Genomic DNA, 24,336 nt, shown 5'->3' with positions numbered 1-24,336 from the left:
AATCACTAGAAGCACATAACACACAAGCAGGTACAATAACTAGCCAAATATAATAAACTAGCAGGTACAATAACTAGCCACACCTAACACACAAGCAGGTGCAATAACTAGTCACACATAACACACAAGCAGGTACAATAACTAGAAGCACATAACACACAAGCAGGTACAATAATTAGCCACATCTAACACACAAGCTGGTAAAATAACTAGCCACACATAACACACAAGCAGGTACAATAACTAGCCACACCTAACACACAAGCAGGTACAATAACTAGAAACACATAACACACAAGCAGGTACAATAATTAGCCACACATAACACACAAGCAGGTACAATAACTAGCCACACCTAACACACAAGCAGGTACAATAGCTAGCCACACATAATAAACAAGCAGGTACAATAACTAGTCACACCTAACACACAAGCAGGTGCAATAACTAGCCACACATAACACACAAGCAGATACAATAACTAGAAACACATAACACACAAGCAGGTACAATAATTAGCCACACCTAACACACAAACTGGTAAAGTAACTAGCCACACATAACACACAAGCAGGTACAATAACTAGAAACACATAACACACAAGCAGGTACAATAACTAGCCACACCTAACACACAAGCAGGTACAATAACTAGCCACACCTAACACACAAGCAGGTACAATAGCTAGCCACACATAATAAACAAGCAGGTACAATAACTAGCCACACCTAACACACAAGCAGGGGCAATAACTAGCCACACATAACACACAAGCAGGTACAATAACTAGAAACACATAACAGACAAGCAGGTACAATAATTAACCACACCTAACACACAAGCAGGTACAATAACTAGCCACACATAATACAAGCAGGTACAATAACTAGCCACACATAACACACAGGTAGGTACAATAACTAGCCACACATAACACACAAGCAGGTACAATAACTAATCATGCCTAACACACAAGCAGGTAAAATAACTAGCCACACATAACACACAAGCAGGTACAATAACTAGCTACACATAACACAAGCAGGTACAACAACTAGCCACAAATAACACACAAGCAGGTACAATAACTAACCACATATAACACACAATCAGCTACAATAACTAGCCATACATAATACACGATCAGGTACAAAAAATAGCCTCTTTTCTTATCTCCAATTCACATTTGTTTTAAAATATTACATATTACATGGGCAATAAGTCAGTGTTAGTAACAAAATTGTAATGGCATGGACACACTATTGTTTTGCAACTGTGGAGTAATCTTGAATTGAGACAAGGCAAGGAATCCAAAGATTTAATTAATTCACCTATCAACAAGTATTAGTCAATTACTATGATCAGTGATACCAGTGGACTATAGTGATAACTACTGGTCAATTACTATGACATGTCCACCTTAACTGAATCATAAGACCTTGAAACCTCGCCTATTAACATGCACAAATTCATCTAGCAATAACTTTTATATTTTTGTCCAACCTGAAATAATAATTGTACAGCCTTTACCATTGAGATATGAAATTTTTGACAGCAAAGCAAAGAAGTTCATATGCTAATGAGTAGGAAAAGCATGTTATAGAACAATGGACTGTACAGTGACAAGAGTCAGCATGTCATAGGACTATGGAATGTACTGTGACAATAGCCATTATATCAAAAGACAATACAATGTACAGTGACAACAGTCAGCATGTTATAGGACAATGGAATGTACAGTGACAACTGTCAGCATGTTATATGACAACTGAATGTACAGTGACAATAGCCAGCATGTCAAAGGACAATGGAATGCACAGTTACAATAGTCAGCATGTTATAGGACAAAGGAATGAACAGTGACAAGAGTCAGTGTGTCATAAAACAATGGAATGTAATGTGACAATACCCAGCATGTCTTATGTCAATGGTCTGTACTGTGACAAAAGTCAGTAAAGTCAGCATATCTATAGGTTAATGGAATATACAGTGATGAATCAGCATGTTGATCTGTCAGTGGAATATACAGTGACAAGAGTCATGGAATGTATGGTCATATGGTTAGCATGTTGATCTGTCAGTGGAATATACAGTGACAAGAGTCATGGAATGTATGGTCATTTGAGTCAGCATGTTGACAGGACACTGATGTATGTAATGTTCTCTTACCTGCCAGAGACTGTCTCCCTTTGCTTGCCAGAGGGTATGAACCATACAAGCAGGGATACAAAGGATGGACATCAAAGCAATTAGCCAGCCCAAGGCAGTTGCCCAGGTGGGGTAGATGTACCCAGCTATTTGGAATGGCTGGAACTGGATCAGGCTAAACATCCAGATACCCTACAAATAAACCATGTTTACAGTAACAGAACAATGAATTTACAGTTTTTATAGCTACATTAATATAAATTCAGTTTCTTTTACAGCCACAGTATTATGAATTCAGTTTTTACAGCTACAGCACTGAGTTCAGTTTTTGCAGCTACAGTACAATTAATTCAGTTTTTACAGCTTTAGTACAACGAATTCAGTTTTCATGGCTACAGTACAATGAATTCAGTTTCTACAGCTACAGTACAATTAATTCAGTTTTCACAGCTACAGTACAATGAGTTCAATTTTTACAGCTGCAGTACAATTAATTCAGTTTATTCAGCTACAGTACAATTATTTCAGTTTTTACAGCTACAGTACAATTAATTCAGTTTTTACAGCTGCAGTACAATTAATTCAGTTTTCACAGCTCCAGTACAATGAATTCAGTTTTTACAGCTACAGTATTATGAATTCAGTTTCTACAGCTACAGTACAATGAATTCAGTTTTTACAGCTACAGTATTATGAATTCAATTTTCACAGCTGCAGTACAATTAATTCAGTTTTCACAGCTCCAGTACAATGAATTCAGTTTTTACAGGTACAGTAGTATGAATTCAGTTTTTAAAGCCACAATATCATGAATTCAGCTACAATACAATTCCATTTTTACAGATGTAGTACAATTATTTCAGTTTTACAGCTACAGTACTATGAATTCAGTTTTTACAGCTGCAGTACAATTAATTCAGTTCTTACAGCTGCAGTACAATTAATTCAGTTCTTACAGCTACAGTACAATTAATTCAGTTTTTACAGCTACAGTTTTATGAATTCAGTTTCTACAGCTACAGTAGTATGATATCAGTTTTTACAACTGCAGTACAATTAATTCAGTTTTCACAGCTCCAGTACAATGAATTCAGTTTTTACAGCTACAGTATTATGAATTCAGTTTCTACAGCTACAGTACAATGAATTCAGTTTTTACAGCTACAGTATTATGAATTCAGTTTTCACAGTTGCAGTACAATTAATTCAGTTTTCACAGCTCCAGTACAATGAATTCAGTTTTTACAGGTACAGTAGTATGAATTCAGTTTTTAAAGCCACAATATCATGAATTCAGCTACAATACAATTCCATTTTTACAGCTGCAGTACAAATAATTGTTTTTACAGCTACAGTACAATTAATTGTTTTTACAGCAGTAGTACAAATAATTGTTTTTACAGCTACAGTACTATGAATTCCATTTTTACAGCGACAGTACTATGAATTCAGTTTTTACATCCACAGTACAAAGAAATCAGTTTTTATAGCTACATTATTATGAATTCAGTTTTTTTAACAGCCACAGTATTATGAATTCAGTTTTTACAGCCACAGTACAATGAATTCAGTTTTTACAACTACAGTACTGAATTCAGTTTTTACAGCTACAGTATTGAGTTCAATTTTTAGAGCTTTAGTACTATGGATTCAGTTTTCATAGCTACAGTACAATGAATTCAGTTTGTAAAGCTACAGTACAATTAATTCAGTTTTTACAGCCACAACATCATGAATTCAGTTTTTACAGGTACAGTACAATGAATTCAGTTTTTACAGTTACAGTACAATGAATACAGTTTTCAAAGCTGCAGTACAATGAATTCAGTTTTTACAGGTACAGTACAATTAATTCAGTTTTTACAGCTTCAGCACAATTAATTCAGTTTTTATGGATTTAGTACTATGAATTCAGTTTTTAAAGCCACAGTACAATTAATTCAGTTTTCACAGCTTCAGTAGTATGAATTCAGTTTTGAAAGCCACAATATCATGAATTCAGTTTTTACAGCTACAGTACAATGAATTCAGTTTTTAAAGCCACAGTACAATTAATTCAGTTTTTACAGCCACAACATCATGAATTCAGTTTTTACAGCTACAGTACTATGAATTCAGTTTTTACAGCCACAATATCATGAATTCAGTTTTTACAGCTACAGTACAATTAATTCAATTTTTACAGCTACAAAATAATGAATTCAGTTTTATAGCTACAGTACTACAAATTCAAAGTTTTTACAGCCACAGTACAAAGAATTCAGTTTTTACAGGTACATTATTATGAATTTAATTTTTACAGCTACAGTACTATGAATTAAATTTTTACAGCTACAGTACAATGAATTCAATTTTTACAGCTACAGTACTATGAATTCAGCTTTTACAGCCACAATATCATGAATTCAGTTTTTACAGCTACAGTACTATGAATTCAATTTTCACAGCTACAGTACTTCAAATCCAATTTTACAGCTACAGTATTATGAATTCAACTGTTACAGCTACAGTACAATGAATTCAATTTTTACAGCTACAAAATAATGAATTCAGTTTTATAGCTACAGTACTACAAATTCAAAGTTTTTACAGCCACAGTACAAAGAATTCAGTTTTTACAGGTACATTATTATGAATTTAATTTTTACAGCTACAGTACTATGAATTAAATTTTTACAGCTACAGTACAATGAATTCAATTTTTACAGCTACAGTACTATGAATTCAGCTTTTACAGCCACAATATCATGAATTCAGTTTTTACAGCTACAGTACTATGAATTCAATTTTCACAGCTACAGTACTTCAAATCCAATTTTACAGCTACAGTATTATGAATTCAACTGTTACAGCTACAATACAATGAATTCAATTTTTACAGCTACAGTACTATGAATTCAGTTTTTACAGCTACAGTACTATGAATTCAGTTTTTACAGCTACAGTACTATGAATTCAATTGTTACAGCTACAGTACTGAATTCAATTTTTACAACCACAGTACAAGGAAATCAGTTGTTATAGCTACAGTACTATGAATTCACAGGTTTTACAGCGACAGTAGCTACAGTACTGAGTTCAGATTTTTACAGCCACAGTACTGCGAATTCAATTTTTACAGCTACAGTACAATGAATTCAGTTTTTCCAGCCACAGTACTATGAATTCACTTTTTACAGCTACAGTACAATGCATTCAGTTTTGACAAATACATTACCATAAATTCAGTTTTCACAGCTACAGTACAAGGCATTCAGTTTTGACAAATACATTACCATAAATTCAGTTTTTACAGCTACAGTACAAAGAAATCAGTTATTACAACAACATTATTATGAATTCACAATTTTTACAGCTACAGTGCTGTGAATTTAGGTCTTACAGCCATAGTATGATGAGTTTACTAAATTTGGAGTGGTATTAATTATAGATTTCATGACTGCTACAGATCTGACAGGCTTCATGACAGGCTGCTACAGATCTGACAGGCTTCATCCCAGGATGCTACAGATTTGACAGCCTTTCCTCCAGGATGCTACAGATCTGACAGGCTTCATGACAGGCTGCTACATATCTGACAGGCTTCATGACAGGCTGCTACAGATCTGACAGGCTTCATGCCAGGATGCTACAGATCTGACATGCTTCATGACAGGATGTTACAGATCTGACAGGCTTCATGACAGGATGCCACAGATCTGACAGGCTTCATGCCAGGATGCTACAGATCTCACAGGTGTCATGACAGGAAGCTCTCTGCCTAATCTAGTTTTGTTTGGTGGTTTTGAAGAAAAAAATTAATAGCAATTGTTGCTGGATGCAAGATGGATGTAGGGCCATATAGCCCAGTGAGATAATGATTCCAGGGTAATGCAATTAATACCATTCTGTTGTTGTTGTTATTGTTTGGGTTTTGGGGTTGTTTGTTTTAAAGGAAGTTTTGCAAATATTAATTCCCAGATGAAATTTATTATCAAATTTACATGAAATTCAAAGAACATGCACTAGACGGTGACAGGGTTTAGTTGCTAAGCATAACTAACCATTTCCAACTTTAAGTGTGCATAATGAAATGGAATTAAAGCATTAACTTCATTTTTCTATGGAAACAAGAGTCCATTGAAGGGAATGGTCCTATGAAGGGAATGGTCCATTGAAGGGAATGGTCCACTGAATGGAATGGTCCATTGAAGGGAATGATACTTTACAGGATGAAAAAATTCTAGGAATTCAAGATAAGACCTTTTCATCCTTTTAACTGCTGAATGTTTAAATAATCTCTGATATTCTTCAGCCATAGCAAGAGATTCAAATTAGCTGCTCTGGCAGACATACTGAATGTCAGATTGGCACCATTTTCATTGATGACAACATAAACATCAAAATCATCATCCACTGAGGGGGACTAGTGACAAGATTTCATGACAGCAGTCATGGCAGAATATTGAATGTATGATTGATGCCATTTTCATTTATGACCAACTAGATATCAAGTCTCTCAGTGAAAACTCCATGTGATATACCATCAATCTTGGGAGTAGAGATAATATTTTCAAAATAGCCACAATGGTGTCATAATAAGGGTTAGTCATTTTCATGTAGGATCATGGAGACACCACAAGAACTCTTCTGATGAAAACCCCCATGTCAAAATGACTTCCCTTTAAGACAAGATGCTAAAACAAGATTTTCAAGAAGGCCACATATTTGACAGCAGAGAGGCACCATTTAAAAACAAGATAAAGGGGTTTTAGTGAAAACCCATGATGATATGACCATTCATTCAGGAGTAATGATAACAAAATTTTCAAGCTGGCCACTGTGGCAGTCATATTTGACACTTGATCAGCACCATTTTCCATCTTCATTCAAGACCAAGTAGACATCGTAAAAAGATTTTTCCAGATGACAACCATGACAGCCGTATTGGACATCAGATTGGTACCATTTTTCATTTCAGATCAAGCAGTCACATGAAGTCTTTTAGAAAACTTCATCCATTCAGGCTGTGTGGCAGCCATACTGGATGTCAGATCTGAACCATGTTCACTTAAGAACAACTAGATAGCATAAGAAGTCTTTTAGTGAAAACCCCATATCAATATAACTTTCTGTCTGAGAGAAATTGTGAACATAGCACTATTTTTCTTTGGAAAAGCCAGACATCATAAGAAGTCTTTTAGTGAAAACACCATGTTGACATGATCATCCATTTAGGAGAAGTAGCGATAACTTTGACTTTCTGTTCGGGAGGAGTCGTCATTTTTTTTTTAAAGATGGCGGCCATGGTGGCTACACTGGACTTCAGGTTGGCACTATTTTTATTTCAAAGAAACCAGACATCATACGTAGTGTTTTTAGTGAAAACCCCATGTTGACATGATCATGCAATCAAGAGGAAGAGCAGTAACTTTATCTTTCTGTTCAGGAGGAGTTGTGAAGATTTTTAAGATGGCTGCCATGGTGGCTATATTGGGCCTCAGATTAGCACTATTTTTATTTAAGACAAACCAAACATCTAAGAAGTCATTTAGTAAAACCCCATATTTATATGGCAATCTATTCAGGAAGAGTAGCAATAACTTTAACTTTCTGTTTGGGAGGAGTTTCAAAAAATTTCAAGATATCTTCCTTGGTGGCTATATTGGACGTGAGACTGGCACTATTTTTCTTTAGGACAAATAAACTAGATGTCATAAGAATTTTTTTTGTGAAACCCTATGTTGATTATGCCCATCCATTCAGGAGGAGTAGTGATAAATTGATTATCAAGATGGTCGCTTTCATCTAGGACCTACCAGACCATGAGGCAAATGTTTTTCTAAAGTTTCACTGTAATCCTCTAAATAATTTAGGAATAGAAGTAACATACTTGTGTTAAGGGATGGACAGAAAATGGACAACAGACTATCATATAAGCTCTTCAGGTCTATAACCAGCTGAGCTAAATACATGTCTCTGTTATACTTACAAATATAAGGAGTGGTGATACAACATACCAACAAGCAATAAAAAACATGGAGGGGGCAACACCTGTCATGTCTTTAACATTTCTTGCCAAACGTTTGGCACCTGAAAATGTAATGAGAAGAGTACAATCAAGCTTCGTGTAAAATTCAGATAGCATTCTTTTAAAATAGTATATATATTTTGCAATACTATCATCTAATTCATGTCATTAGTTTCACCTTTGCATAATAACATTCTGTGTATATTTGCTTACCAACTGCCAGCTACACAGACACAGGTCTGTAGACAAGTAATGTGCCAGCAAATCTGGGTCTAATCAGCTTGTTAGAAGTAATCAGTAGAACAACACAGATGCTGATCTGTCGGCATATTATATGATAGCAGATCAGGGTCTACGCTGTTTGCAGTTGGACAAGTATATATGATATTGCTGCATTCTAACATTTGTGAATGTAATGTACTTTCTGATAGGCTGATCTGCAAATTGTGTTAAGTCTGTGGATAAAAGTCTTATGACCTGCTAATCTTCAACAATATGACTACCGTTCTGATGAAACCGTGCCAATCTTCAACAATATGACTACCAATACCTTCCTGATGATGCCTTGCCAATCTTCAACAATATGACTACCATTCTGATGATGCCGTGCCAATCTTCAACAATATGACTACCATTCTGATGATGCCGTGCCAATCTTCAACAATGTGACTACCGGTTCCTTCCTGTTAATGCCTTGCCAATCTTCAACACTATAACTACCAGTACCATCCTGATGATGCCTTGCCAGACTTCAACAATATAACTACCTTCCTGATGATGCCTTGCCAATCTTCAACAAATAACATTTTGATTATGACTTTCCAATCTTCAATAATATAACTATCATTCTGACGATACCATGCCAGTTTTCGAGGATACAACTACCATGAATATCCTCGAATCTTCAAGTATGGTGGACTCTGGTCAAGGCATGGAGTCTTAATGCACAGAAAACCATTTTTCTTTGGGCCACGACAACCTTGATCTTTAACCATTTGATCCCAAATTTAATAGTCTCCTTTCATTTCTGAAGTGCAAGATTGTACAAACTTTGATGAAGGTATTTGGTCTACAGCTGAAATTATTACGCACAATGTCTCTTCTTGATGGCTTTGACATTGAACTTCTTTCTTACCCAACATATAAGTTATCCTCACACATTAACGAAGGTATCTGGCAGATAACTGAAAATTTCTGTACCAAAACTGCTTTTATTTCTACAGTCAATGTGATAACTGATGTTTGACCCTAAAATCAATGGTTTTTTTTTAAATTTCCACAAAGGAAAAGTAACTGTCAAAACCAACATATTGTAAGAGAGGCATAATGACAGTCATCATAACATAATTACCGTCTGCCTTTTTGCCAGTGTATCGAAATATTGATGTAAGACTTTAAACTTGAAGACCTACGACCTTTATCTTGAATATAGGAGCCTGAAAATTTAGGCAATACATGTCTCTAGTGACAATATTGATGTCTACAAAGTTTCATTCGCTGATCTCAAACATCTGCTAAGTTACAGAAGACAAGGGAACATTTATAGAAACTTACAAATATTGACCTATAAATTTGATTTTAAAAAATCCTCAATGTGGTACAAGAAACACCTAGTTTCACCTCATAAATGGCTCAAAAGTTATAAAGTATAAGAAATGTTTGTTAAACAACTTGAATACTTAGCCATGGCATTTACCATACTATATTGCCTCTAATCTGGTATATAATTAACATTGTCATGATGATATATAATTATATTAAGTTTCATCCTTTACCAAGACCCTGCGTGGCAGAGTGGTCTAAAGTATTTGCCAGACCACTGCCACATAGTCTGAATCTTGGGCTTGACCAATATGGGTGTGTGAGAAAGCTTGCCAGTAGCTTTCCATGGGTCAGTGGTTCCTACCAGCATCAATGATATTCAGTTATTTAATTTTAATTTCATAACCATAAACTTCATTCGACAATGAATCCCCCTGATTAATTTGCAATCTTCCATGCATCTTAACTGCAGTGTATGCTTGGAATAATATTTCACAAGTTTCTTTTATTTATATCACTGTCGTGTCGTCTGCAAACAACCATATCATCCAGATCATCTAAACTTATGATCACTATCAGTTTGTGTACATGTGAATGTACTTTGAAATATTCATGCACTGTTGTCTCCTCATATGCAATTTTCTGTATTTTATGAAATTGTAAACCTTCAATTGTTCGCTGTTTTTATGTGCATGTTTCTACAGCATATGACCAAATGTAATTGTATTTACACTATAAATTGTATTTACACTGTTAATTGTATTTACACTATAAATTGTATTTACACTATTAATTGTATTTACACTGTTAATTGTATTTACACTATAAATTGTATTTACACTATACATTGTATTTACACTATAAATTGTATTTACACTATACATTGTATTTACACTATAAATTGTATTTACACTATACATTGTATTTATACTATTAATTGTATTTACACTGTTAATTGTATTTACACTATACATTGTATTTACACTATAAATTGTATTTACACTATACATTGTATTTACACTATAAATTAAATTTACACTGTAAATTGTATTTACACTATACATTGTATTTACACTAGAAATTGTATTTACACTATAAATTATATTTATACTATTAATTGTATTTACACTGTTAATTGTATTTACACTATACATTTTATTTATACTATTAACTGTATTTACACTGTTAATTGTATTTACACTATAAATTGTATTTACACTATTAATTGTATTTACACTGTTAATTGTATTTGCACTATAAATTGTATTTACACTATTAATTGTATTTACACTATAAATTGTATTTACACTATTAATTGTATTTACGCTATAAATTGTATTTACACTATTAATGGTATTTACACTATAAATTGTATTTACACTATTAATGGTATTTACACTGTTAATGGTATTTACACTATAAATTGTATTTACACTATTAATTGTATTTACACTGTTAATTGTATTTACACTGTTAATTGTACTGACACTTGTATTTACACCATTAAAGAAACACCAGCCATAATGTCTACTTATCAAGATCAACCTTTTGTATCTCTGGCAAAAATCTGGATGTAACATGTTACATCATGGCAATTTTTAAATCGAGTGGCCATTGTTCAGCACCATTGTCATTGACGACCAACTAGATATCATAAGTGTGTGTGTGATTTGGATTTTTAACATAGCTTTAACAATTTTTCAGTCATATCGCTACAGTGTCTGCAGTGTGGCAGTTGATAGTGATGTCTAGCACTGGGGCATCATGCCACAGACATGTAGCATGATGTCCCACCCAGTCACATTATCCTGACACGAGGCTGACCAGTCCTAACACTAACCTCTTACTGCTGAGCGCCAAGTGAGGCAGCTGTTAGTATCATTTTCAGAAGTCTTTGATATGACTCGGCCAGGGAACGAACCCACTACCTCATGCATCCGAGGCGGATGCTCTTACCACTAGGCCACTGGTGTGGTATAGGTATCACAAGAAATTAAAAATGCCTGTACTCCCATTTAGACCAAGATGTTAATCACTACCGGCTGCAGAGTGTGTAATTGGTATTTCCAGTTAAGTTCTGTATCTTTCCTAAAAATAGTTCTACTGGAGAGCTCTGGATCAGACTAAATAATTTCTTTTATCTGATATTTAACATAAGCTATGTTGTAGTCTGATAAAATGCTTAGATGCTGGGTAATCTTTATGAGTACGGATATCTCTTTGTGATTACGGATATCTCTTTATAATTACAGATATCTCTCAAGTGCTATTTTGTATTCACACTTGGAATTCCTTTCCAGTCTCACCTACATATATTTTGTGCAGGTGAGTAAATAAATGACAATGTGTGTGGTACAGTGTCCTCTTAGTTTTGAGGCTTCTTAGAGGATGGTATTCCAAACACTGATGAAATCGGGAGAATTAGCGTCTCTAATTTCTAATCCTTGAGCAATTTTCCTTATAAGGCCACACTCTTGGAGGTAGTCAGGCACCTTTTTTAATTTCGCATATTTGGAAAGAAGTTTTCTCACTTCTTATAAGGCGGAATTGATTGGGATGTAGAAGATAAGATACCCTTCACATGACCTTACACGTAGCTATACCGGCTGCACCTGCAACAAAGGGGTATATAAAACCTCACAATGACATTATAAAGTGATCAGCTGAACAAATGAATCAACCTGTATTATTCACTCTGATGAGGTACCATAATAATGAAACCCATCAGGGACTGGGGGTGACAAGGTCACCCCAGTAGATGGGAGCGTTCGCTTCCACATCCAAACAGTCATTACCTTCTTTAGATATCATAAGTTTCTCAAAACAACATATTGTCTAAAACAAGATTTAAAAAATTTCTACCAAGGTAGCTATATTGCCAGTCTGATTGTGGAAATCCCATGTTTCAACAACTACAGTTCTTCTGAAGAAGTCATAACAAGGTTTACAAAATGGCCACCCATGACCATGAAACTGTTGGATTTGCACCATTTTCATTTAGGACCAACTCAACATTATATAAAATTTTACTGGATTTACAAGGGTCAACATTTTCATCAGAACCAATCAGATATCACAAGTCTTTTAGTGAAAACCTCATGCTGATACGATGTCTTATTGAAGAGTAGCGTTAACAAGTTTTTTAAGATGGCTGCCATGCTACCATATAGGATGCCAGATTCATGCTGTCTTCATTTTACCAGACATCACAAAATGACTTTTAGTGAAAACCAATGTTGATATGACCATCTCCTCACAAGGATTAGTAATAACAAGGCTTTCACAATAGTCGTTGTGGAGCCCATCATTCCACTCTACAATTATGTAATTGGGTTGAATTATAAATAAAAAGAATTTCCCAGATTTTCTTCAATGGTTATTTTTTAAAAAAAAAGACATTGTACTTAGGTATTGGTAAAAGAACTTTTAATTCCACTTATTTTGGTGTATGAATGATGAATGTAATTTGGGTAGGAGAGTATTAGATAGCTTGGCTTTACTTTCAGATGTGCACTTTTTAAAAGACTGATACTTATGCTTGGTGTTTTTCACTACAAAGGATAATTGGAAAATACAACAAGCTGATAACCTCTTTTACTTTTTATATACTTCAGAATTCAGTATCCATTCATTGCACTCTCAGAAGCTGGTATTTCCTACTATGGAAGTTTCATTTCCCTTATTTTAATAACTGCTAATGTTAGTGTATTTTGGACCAGTTAAAATTCATTTTTCAAACACATGGATGTAACCATTTTAATCATCTGTGTGATTTAGATAGTGTATTTTCCATGAATACAACATGTAAAGAACTTTCAGTCGCAGTACATGAAAGTAGCAAAGTGGTATTCAACATTCTCTCTACTGAACATTCTGCAAATGCAAACAACTTCACTTTATACCTGTCCATCTTTAAGAAGTATGTAAGAAATTAAGTGGAACATTTCTTGTAGTGAAAACCTCTTGTCATTATTACCATCTAAGTGAAACATATTTTGTAGTGAAAACCCCTTGTCATTATTACCATCTAAGTGAAACATATTTTGTAGTGAAAACCCCTTGTCATTATTACCATCTAAGTGAAACATATTTTGTAGTGAAAACCCCTTGTCATTATTACCATCTAAGTGAAACATATTTTGTAGTGAAAACCCCTTGTCATTATTACCATCTATTCACAAGTAGCAATAATAAGATTTTCATACTGGATATCAGAGCGGCACCAAGAGATATTATAAGAAATCTTTCAGTTGAAACTCATAATGAAACCCATGTGATTCCTAAAATAACATTATAACCAATGAAATCCATGTGATTCCCAAAAATAAAATTATAACCAAACTTCATTATAATTGATGTCAAATATAAGGGAGAGATTCATTATAACTAACTGATGACAAATATAGGGTAGAGATTCATTATCACTAACTGACGACAAATATAGGGTAGAGATTCATTATAACTAACTGATGATAAATATAAGGGAGAGATTCATTGTAACTAACTGACGACAAAAAATATATGGGGGATAGGGGAGATATTCATCTCTAATATAAACACTAAACTTAAAACTCCTACATGATCTTGATCTTCCATTTTTAATTTACTAGAAACAAAGATTGTATTCTTGTATCAACACTGTTAAAATGTTTATGACATATTCACATATCAAACAATGTTAAAATGTTTATGACATATTCACATATCAAACACTGTTAAAATGTTTATGACATATTCACATATCAAACAATGTTAAAATGTTTATGACATATTCACATATCAAACACTGTTAAAATGTTTATGACATATTCACATATCAAACACTGTTAAAAAGTTTATGACATATTCACATATCAAACACTGTGAAAATGTTTATGACATAATCACATATCAAACAATGTGAAAATGTTTATGACATAATCACATATCAAACAATGTTAAAATGTTTATGACATATTCACATATCAAACACTGTTAAAATGTTTATGACATATTCACATATCAAACACTGTGAAAATGTTTATGACATATTCACATATCAAACACTGTTAAAATGTTTATGACATATTCACATATCAAACACTGTGAAAATGTTTATGACATATTCACATATCAAACAATGTTAAAATGTTTATGACATATTCACATATCAAACACTGTGAAAATGTTTATGACATATTCACATATCAAACAATGTTAAAATGTTTATGACATATACACTGTTAAAATGTTTATGACATATTCACATATCAAACACTGTGAAAATGTTTATGACATATTCACATATCAAACACTGTTAAAATGTTTATGACATATTCACATATCAAACACTGTGAAAATGTTTATGACATATTCACATATCAAACAATGTTAAAATGTTTATGACATATTCACATATCAAACAATGTTAAAATGTTTATGACATATTCACATATCAAACACTGTTAAAATGTTTATGACATATTCACATATCAAACACTGTTAAAATGTTTATGACATATTCACATATCAAACACTGTTAAAATGTTTATGACATATTCACATATCAAACACTGTGAAAATGTTTATGACATATTCACATATCAAACAATGTTAAAATGTTTATGACATATTCACATATCAAACACTGTGAAAATGTTTATGACATATTCACATATCAAACAATGTTAAAATGTTTATGACATATTCACATATCAAACAATGTTAAAATGTTTATGACATATTCACATATCAAACACTGTTAAAATGTTTATGACATATTCACATATCAAACACTGTTAAAATGTTTATGACATATTCACATATCAAACACTGTGAAAATGTTTATGACATATTCACATATCAAACACTGTGAAAATGTTTATGACATATTTCTGTGCATGTATGTGCTCACATCCTAAAAAGTTACTTCGATTTTAATTTTTTTCTAGTAGTAGCATAAAATCCAAAAATTTTAATTGCAAATAGTGAAAAAAAATTACATCACCTACAAAATCAAATCCAAATCGGAACAAAAAGCAATACACCCATGTTGTGTTGTGCATCCAGGATGGGATGTAGGGGGGTGGGGGGACAAGGTAATCGATGCAAACACCAACTTACCATAGATCCATGTTATGGCTATGACCTCAAAAAATGCAAGGTACATAAGAGACATGGCTGCAGCATAATAGTCTATCAACTGGAAGAAATAGATCCCTCCCTGAAAAAAACATAATATTAATTTAAATAAATAGCTAGTTTCCTTTCAGATCTATATTCATTTTGATGTCTCTAGTACATATCCTTTCTAGACAGATTTCAAGCAGCTGTACATATAATAGCAAAAAGTAGAAATGTATTCCTGGAAGAAAGATTCAAGAAAACAGTGTCTGAAAACCAAGTAAACAAATAAATTTGACCCTGGTGTAACACAGTGTACTGGCTGATAGATGGTGGGGCATCAAAACATATCTTGACTGAATCACTTTAGATAATTCCTTCCTTTTTCATCAGTTTATATTTTCGAATCATTGTTGGCAGGACTGCTCCGGTGGCATAGTGGTTAGAGCATCTGCCCTGGATGCGGGAGGTCGTGGGTTCAAACCCAGGCCAAGTCATACCAAACACTTATAAAAATGATACTAACAGCTGCCTCGCTAGGAGCTCAGCATTAAGAGGTTAGTGTTAGGACTGGTCAGCCTCGTGTCAGGATAATGTGACTGGGTGGGACATCATGCTACATGTCTGCAGCATGATGCCCCAGTGCAAGACATCACTTTAAACTGCCACACTGCAGACATTGTAGCGATATGACTGGAAAAATGTTAAAAGAAACGTTAAAAATCTAAATCACAGATTGCTGGCATATCAAACAAGCAGATTCACTAAACAAGAAAAACTGAGAGGCCGTAGTAGGTCCAATGCCAAAAGTTCAGGTGAGTGGGATGATTTCTTTAGTAATTTCTTCTAATGTTGTTGAATGTTACTTTGCATTGTCACCATAATCAACAGCACATCAGTACCATATGTCCAATATTGAAAAGCCTTTAGGCCAGAATGCCTTCTTTTATGGTTGGTTGAATTCTATTTAGAAATTATTTTGTGGAAAAGTCTGTTTAAATGTTTTTCTTTTTTCTGTAAATATGGCAATATATTTAATATGGATCAACAAAAATTTGAAAGGTTGTCAAGCTTCCCATCATAAAATGACGATGAAAGAAGCTTCCTGTCATAAAATGACCGTGAAAGAAGCTTCCTGTCATACATTGAAACGCTTTCTGAGAAGTTGTTGTTAAAGGTTTGTTTCTATTTTTGAGTTACATCAGTTAGAATTGACGGTGGGTCAGCATCAATTGAGCATGTTCTGATACCTTATGTCAAACTTGGACAAATTCTGTGGAGACATAAAAGTCATTCAATTTTTAATAGCAGTCACATTTTATTGAGAATCATTTCTATAAACGTGAAAGCTTTAATGTAAGAATATGTCTGTCTGAACTAGTGAAATTCTGTTGAGAGGTTTTCAAGAAGTCATATAAATGTTTTCCTATTTTAATAATAGCAATCAAATTTTATGGAAAATTGACATCTTTTGTAAAAACCTGAAAGACCTTCATGCCAGGATGCTTATCTATCAAACTTGGTCAAATTCTGTTGATCATTTTCTTATGAAGAAATCATTGAAGGTTTCTCCATTTATGTACCACTAGCCATACTTGATGGCAAATTGACTGAACAAAATTCAAAAACTTTTCATGTCTAGATGCAGTAAAAATTTGTCAAATTCTACTGAGCAAGTTTTTAGATGGTTATTTAGAGGTTTTTCTTTTTTTATAATAACAATGGAGAGATCTGATGACAGATCAGCATGATACCTGATGACAGATTGGCGTGGCATCTGATGACAGACTGGCATGACATCTGATGACAGATTGGCATGACATCTGATGAAAGATTGGCATGACATCTGATGAAAGATTGGCATCATCTGAACAAATGTGAAAATCCTTCACATCTACATGCTTTGTGTCAAAATTAGTTTAAATCTATTGAGCAGATTTTGAAAAGTCATTTAAAGGTTTTTCTCGTAATAACAATAGTGGATAAATTTGATGGCAGACCATCATCAGATTGTAAAACCTGAATCCAGAATGATTTCTGTCACATATTCTCAAAATTCTGTCCAGTGTTTTTTCAATAAGTCATTTAAAGGTTGTTTAGAAATGGTGGCATTTAATGGCAGATCGTCATAATTTATAAAACTCTTCTATGCCAGGATGCTTTTGTCATATTTATACAAGTTCTGATGAGTAGTTACTGAGAAGGAAATATTGGTAGGTTTTTCTATTTTTAGTAATGGCAGCCATAGCTGAAGGCTGATCAGCATCATTTGTACTCTCTGAACTTGGTCCAGTGTGATTTGAAATGAAATAGCAACTGTTGACAGATGATAGATGCAGATGCATGCTATAACTTCACCTTGCATAACCTACTACGCTACACCTGGCGATAGTCAAGTTCCTATATACATAACCTACTACGCTACACCTGGCGATAGTCAAGTTCCTATATACATAACCTACTATGTTACACCTGGCGATAGTCAAGTTCCTATATACATAACCCACTACGCTACACCTGGCGATAGTCAAGTTCCTATATACATAACCTACTACGCTACACCTGGCGATAGTCAAGTTCCTATATACATAACCTACCACGCTACACCTGGCGATAGTCAAGTTCCTATATACATAACCTACTATGCTACACCTGGCGATAGTCAAGTTCCTATATACATAACCTACTACGCTACACCTGGCGATAGTCAAGTTCCTATATACATAACCTACTATGCTACACCTGGCGATAGTCAAGTTCCTATATACATAACCCACTACGCTACACCTGGCGATAGTCAAGTTCCTATATACATAACCTACTACGCTACACCTGGCGATAGTCAAGTTCCTATATACATAACCCACTACGCTACACCTGGCGATAGTCAAGTTCCTATATACATAACCTACCATGCTACACCTGGCGATAGTCAAGTTCCTATATACATAACCTACTACGCTACACCTGGCGATAGTCAAGTTCCTATATACATAACCCACTACGCTACACCTGGCGATAGTCAAGTTCCTATATACATAACCTACTATGCTACACCTGGCGATAGTCAAGTTCCTATATACATAACCTACCACGCTACACCTGGCGATAGTCAAGTTCCTATATACATAACCTACTACGCTACACCTGGCGATAGTCAAGTTCCTATATACATAACCTACTACGCTACACCTGGCGATAGTCAAGTTCCTATATACATAACCTACCAAGCTACACCTGGCGATAGTCAAGTTCCTATATACATAACCTATTACGCTACACCTGGCGATAGTCAAGTTCCTATATACATAACCTACTATGCTACACCTGGCGATAGTCAAGTTCCTATATACATAACCTACTATGTTACACCTGGCGATAGTCAAGTTCCTATATACATAACCTACTATGCTACACCTGGCGATAGTCAAGTTCCTATATACATAACCTACCACGCTACACCTGGCGATAGTCAAGTTCCTATATACATAACCTACTATGTTACACCTGGCGATAGTCAAGTTCCTATATACATAACCTACTATGCTACACCTGGCGATAGTCAAGTTCCTATATACATAACCTACTACGCTACACCTGGCGATAGTCAAGTTCCTATATACATAACCTACTACGCTACACCTGGCGATAGTCAAGTTCCTATATACATAACTCACTACGCTACACCTGGCGATAGTCAAGTTCCTATATACATAACCTACTACGCTACACCTGGCGATAGACAAGTTCCTATATACATAACCTACTACGCTACACCTGGCGATAGTCAAGTTCCTATATACATAACCTACTACGCTACACCTGGCGATAGTCAAGTTCCTATATACATAACCTACTACGCTACACCTGGCGATAGACAAGTTCCTATATACATAACCTACTACGCTACACCTGGCGATAGTCAAGTTCCTATATACATAACCTACTACGCTACACCTGGCGATAGTCAAGTTCCTATATACATAACCTACTACGCTACACCTGGTGATAGTCAAGTTCCTATATACATAACCTACTACGCTACACCTGGTGATAGTCAAGTTCCTATATACATAACCTACTACGCTACACCTGGCGATAGTCAAGTTCCTATATACATAACCTACTATGCTACACCTGGCGATAGTCAAGTTCCTATATACATAACCTACTATGCTACACCTGGCGATAGTCAAGTTCCTATATACATAACCTACTATGTTACACCTGGCGATAGTCAAGTTCCTATATACATAACCTACTATGCTACACCTGGCGATAGTCAAGTTCCTATATACATAACCTACTATGTTACACCTGGCGATAGTCAAGTTCCTATATACATAACCTACTATGCTACACCTGGCGATAGTCAAGTTCCTATATACATAACCTACTACGCTACACCTGGCGATAGTCAAGTTCCTATATACATAACCCACTACGCTACACCTGGCGATAGTCAAGTTCCTATATACATAACCCACTACGCTACACCTGGCGATAGTCAAGTTCCTATATACATAACCCACTACGCTACACCTGGCGATAGTCAAGTTCCTATATAAATAACCTACTACGCTACACCTGGCGATAGTCAAGTTCCTATATACATAACCCACTACGCTACACCTGGCGATAGTCAAGTTCCTATATACATAACCCACTACGCTACACCTGGCGATAGTCAAGTTCCTATATACATAACCTACTACGCTACACCTGGCGATAGTCAAGTTCCTATATACATAACCTACTACGCTACACCTGGCGATAGTCAAGTTCCTACATACATAACCTATTACGCTACACCTGGCGATAGTCAAGTTCCTACATACATAACCTATTACGCTACACCTGGCGATAGTCAAGTTCCTACATACATAACCTACCACGCTACACCTGGCGATAGTCAAGTTCCTACATACATAACCTATTACGCTACACCTGGCGATAGTCAAGTTCCTACATACATAACCTATTACGCTACACCTGGCGATAGTCAAGTTCCTATATACATAACCTACTATGTTACACCTGGCGATAGTCAAGTTCCTATATACATAACCTACTACGCTACACCTGGCGATAGTCAAGTTCCTATATACATAACCTACTACGCTACACCTGGCGATAGTCAAGTTCCTATATACATAACCTACTACGCTACACCTGGCGATAGTCAAGTTCCTATATACATAACCTACTACGCTACACCTGGCGATAGTCAAGTTCCTACATACATAACCTATTACGCTACACCTGGCGATAGTCAAGTTCCTACATACATAACCTATTACGCTACACCTGGCGATAGTCAAGTTCCTATATACATAACCTACTACGCTACACCTGGCGATAGTCAAGTTCCTATATACATAACCCACTAGGCCACACCTGGCGATAGTCAAGTTCCTATATACATAACCTACTACGCTACACCTGGCGATAGTCAAGTTCCTATATACATAACCTACTACGCTACACCTGGCGATAGTCAAGTTCCTATATACATAACCTACCAAGCTACACCTGGCGATAGTCAAGTTCCTATATACATAACCTACTACGCTACACCTGGCGATAGTCAAGTTCCTATATACATAACCCACTAGGCTACACCTGGCGATAGTCAAGTTCCTATATACATAACCTACCAAGCTACACCTGGCGATAGTCAAGTTCCTATATACATAACCTACTACGCTACACCTGGCGATAGTCAAGTTCCTATATACATAACCTACTATGTTACACCTGGTGATAGTCAAGTTCCTATATACATAACCTACTACGCTACACCTGGCGATAGTCAAGTTCCTATATACATAACCCACTACGCTACACCTGGCGATAGTCAAGTTCCTATATACATAACCTACCAAGCTACACCTGGCAATAGTCAAGTTCCTATATACATAACCTACTACGCTACACCTGGCGATAGTCAAGTTCCTATATACATAACCCACTAGGCTACACCTGGCGATAGTCAAGTTCCTATATACATAACCTACTACGCTACACCTGGCGATAGTCAAGTTCCTATATACATAACCTACTACGCTACACCTGGCGATAGTCAAGTTCCTATATACATAACCCACTACGCTACACCTGGCGATAGTCAAGTTCCTATATACATAACCTACCAAGCTACACCTGGCGATAGTCAAGTTCCTATATACATAACCTACTACGCTACACCTGGCGATAGTCAAGTTCCTATATACATAACCCACTAGGCTACACCTGGCGATAGTCAAGTTCCTATATACATAACCTACTACGCTACACCTGGCGATAGTCAAGTTCCTATATACATAACCCACTAGGCTACACCTGGCGATAGTCAAGTTCCTATATACATAACCCACTAGGCTACACCTGGCGATAGTCAAGTTCCTATATACATAACCTACTAAGCTACACCTGGCGATAGTCAAGTTCCTATATACATAACCTACCACGCTACACCTGGCGATAGTCAAGTTCCTATATACATAACCTACTACGCTACACCTGGCGATAGTCAAGTTCCTATATACATAACCCACTAGGCTACACCTGGCGATAGTCAAGTTCCTATATACATAACCCACTAGGCTACACCTGGCGATAGTCAAGTTCCTATATACATAACCTACTACGCTACACCTGGCGATAGTCAAGTTCCTATATACATAACCTACTACGCTACACCTGGCGATAGTCAAGTTCCTATATACATAACCCACTACGCTACACCTGGCGATAGTCAAGTTCCTATATACATAACCTACCAAGCTACACCTGGCGATAGTCAAGTTCCTATATACATAACCCACTAGGCTACACCTGGCGATAGTCAAGTTCCTATATACATAACCCACTAGGCTACACCTGGCGATAGTCAAGTTCCTATATACATAACCTACTACGCTACACCTGGCGATAGTCAAGTTCCTATATACATAACCCACTAGGCTACACCTGGCGATAGTCAAGTTCCTATATACATAACCCACTAGGCTACACCTGGCGATAGTCAAGTTCCTATATACATAACCTACTACGCTACACCTGGCGATAGTCAAGTTCCTATATACATAACCCACTAGGCTACACCTGGCGATAGTCAAGTTCCTATATACATAACCTACTACGCTACACCTGGCGATAGTCAAGTTCCTATATACATAACCCACTAGGCTACACCTGGCGATAGTCAAGTTCCTATATACATAACCCACTAGGCTACACCTGGCGATAGTCAAGTTCCTATATACATAACCTACTACGCTACATCTGGCGATAGTCAAGTTCCTATATACATAACCCACTACGCTACACCTGGCGATAGTCAAGTTCCTATATACATAACCTACTACGCTACACCTGGCGATAGTCAAGTTCCTATATACATAACCTACCACGCTACACCTGGCGATAGTCAAGTTCCTATATACATAACCCACTAGGCTACACCTGGCGATAGTCAAGTTCCTATATACATAACCCACTACGCTACACCTGGCGATAGTCAAGTTCCTATATACATAACCCACTACGCTACACCTGGCGATAGTCAAGTTCCTATATACATAACCTATTACGCTATTTCATCGGTTTTGCTTCAATACCTCACAACCATGCTTATAATGCTGGAGCATTATTACACTGCAAACTTTAACCAGAGATCATATATTTTGTATAATTTTCTTTAACAAAAATATTTTCTCATTAAATAACACAATATAAAATGAAATATTAATCAATGAAAATGTTAGTATAACAGACTGGTGGCAAGATTAAAAGTAAAAAGCAATTAAAACTCGTGTTTATATTTTATCTTTAAGTTCAGTTTCAAAGTATTCTTAGTATAATTCTTGAGTATCGATAAAAGTAACTAGCGTGGTCTCCACAGCACAAAAGGTTAGTGTTATTGAAAATTATTCTCCATCCCCACTTTCACACAACTGCATCAATATTTATGGACCTGCTGCATTACTGAGGAAGAGCAATTAACATAATTGTGAAATTATTTTTCCATGGGTCACAGATAAATAAAATTATGCATAATAAAATTTCTTCCACTTTCAATTTACCAGACAATGTGTACAGTGAAACAACCTAACCTGGACAATAATCTGGTATCATTCATAGGCAGAAAGATGGAGGGTTGTGCTATGGTAACTAAACATTTCAAGTGACGGACTTGTAATCCAAGGGTTACAGGTTTGATATCCTCTCAGGGCAAGCTTAATCAGCTGCCTTGGGATGTTCTTGAGAAAGGCATTTAGCTCCTCCCATTTTATCAGCATGATATAGCCAATAATGTGTTAAATGTGTCATTAAAATCAAAAAAAAACAAAACTGGCAGATTTGGGACTATGTACTTTCACATTGCAGGCCATGAATTTGAACATTAATTAGGCAAAACTCACTGGCAAAATGTACATTCACTTTGGGTCCATTAACACAACACTAATCTGGTCAGATTCACTGGCATTAAATAGGTCTGAGATACTGAGGACGTAATGTACAAATGAAC

The 24,336-nt window shown here is 35.6% G+C and overlaps 1 protein-coding gene across 4 annotated transcripts in view; it reads right to left on the bottom strand.

Moving 5' to 3' along the window:
* The window catches only part of LOC149775165 (sodium- and chloride-dependent GABA transporter ine-like), a 120,315-nt gene that overhangs the window by 9,575 nt on the left and 86,404 nt on the right, over window positions 1-24,336 (bottom strand). For all 4 annotated transcript variants that reach the window (XM_089943429.1, XM_089943430.1, XM_089943431.1 and 1 more), the window contains exons 11-13: window positions 15,804-15,903; window positions 8,121-8,221; window positions 2,171-2,341 (exon numbers count right to left, since the gene is read on the bottom strand). In XM_089943429.1, coding sequence (XP_089799555.1) covers window positions 2,171-2,341; window positions 8,121-8,221; window positions 15,804-15,903 — 372 coding nt within the window. The remainder of the gene's footprint in view (window positions 1-2,170; window positions 2,342-8,120; window positions 8,222-15,803; window positions 15,904-24,336) is intronic.

Source organism: Sinohyriopsis cumingii, chromosome 19 (assembly GCF_028554795.1).
Source record: "Sinohyriopsis cumingii isolate HCF-2022 chromosome 19, ASM2855479v2, whole genome shotgun sequence".
In the NCBI taxonomy this organism is placed as follows: domain Eukaryota; kingdom Metazoa; phylum Mollusca; class Bivalvia; order Unionida; family Unionidae; genus Sinohyriopsis; species Sinohyriopsis cumingii.
This window is presented reverse-complemented; position numbering and strand designations above follow the sequence as displayed.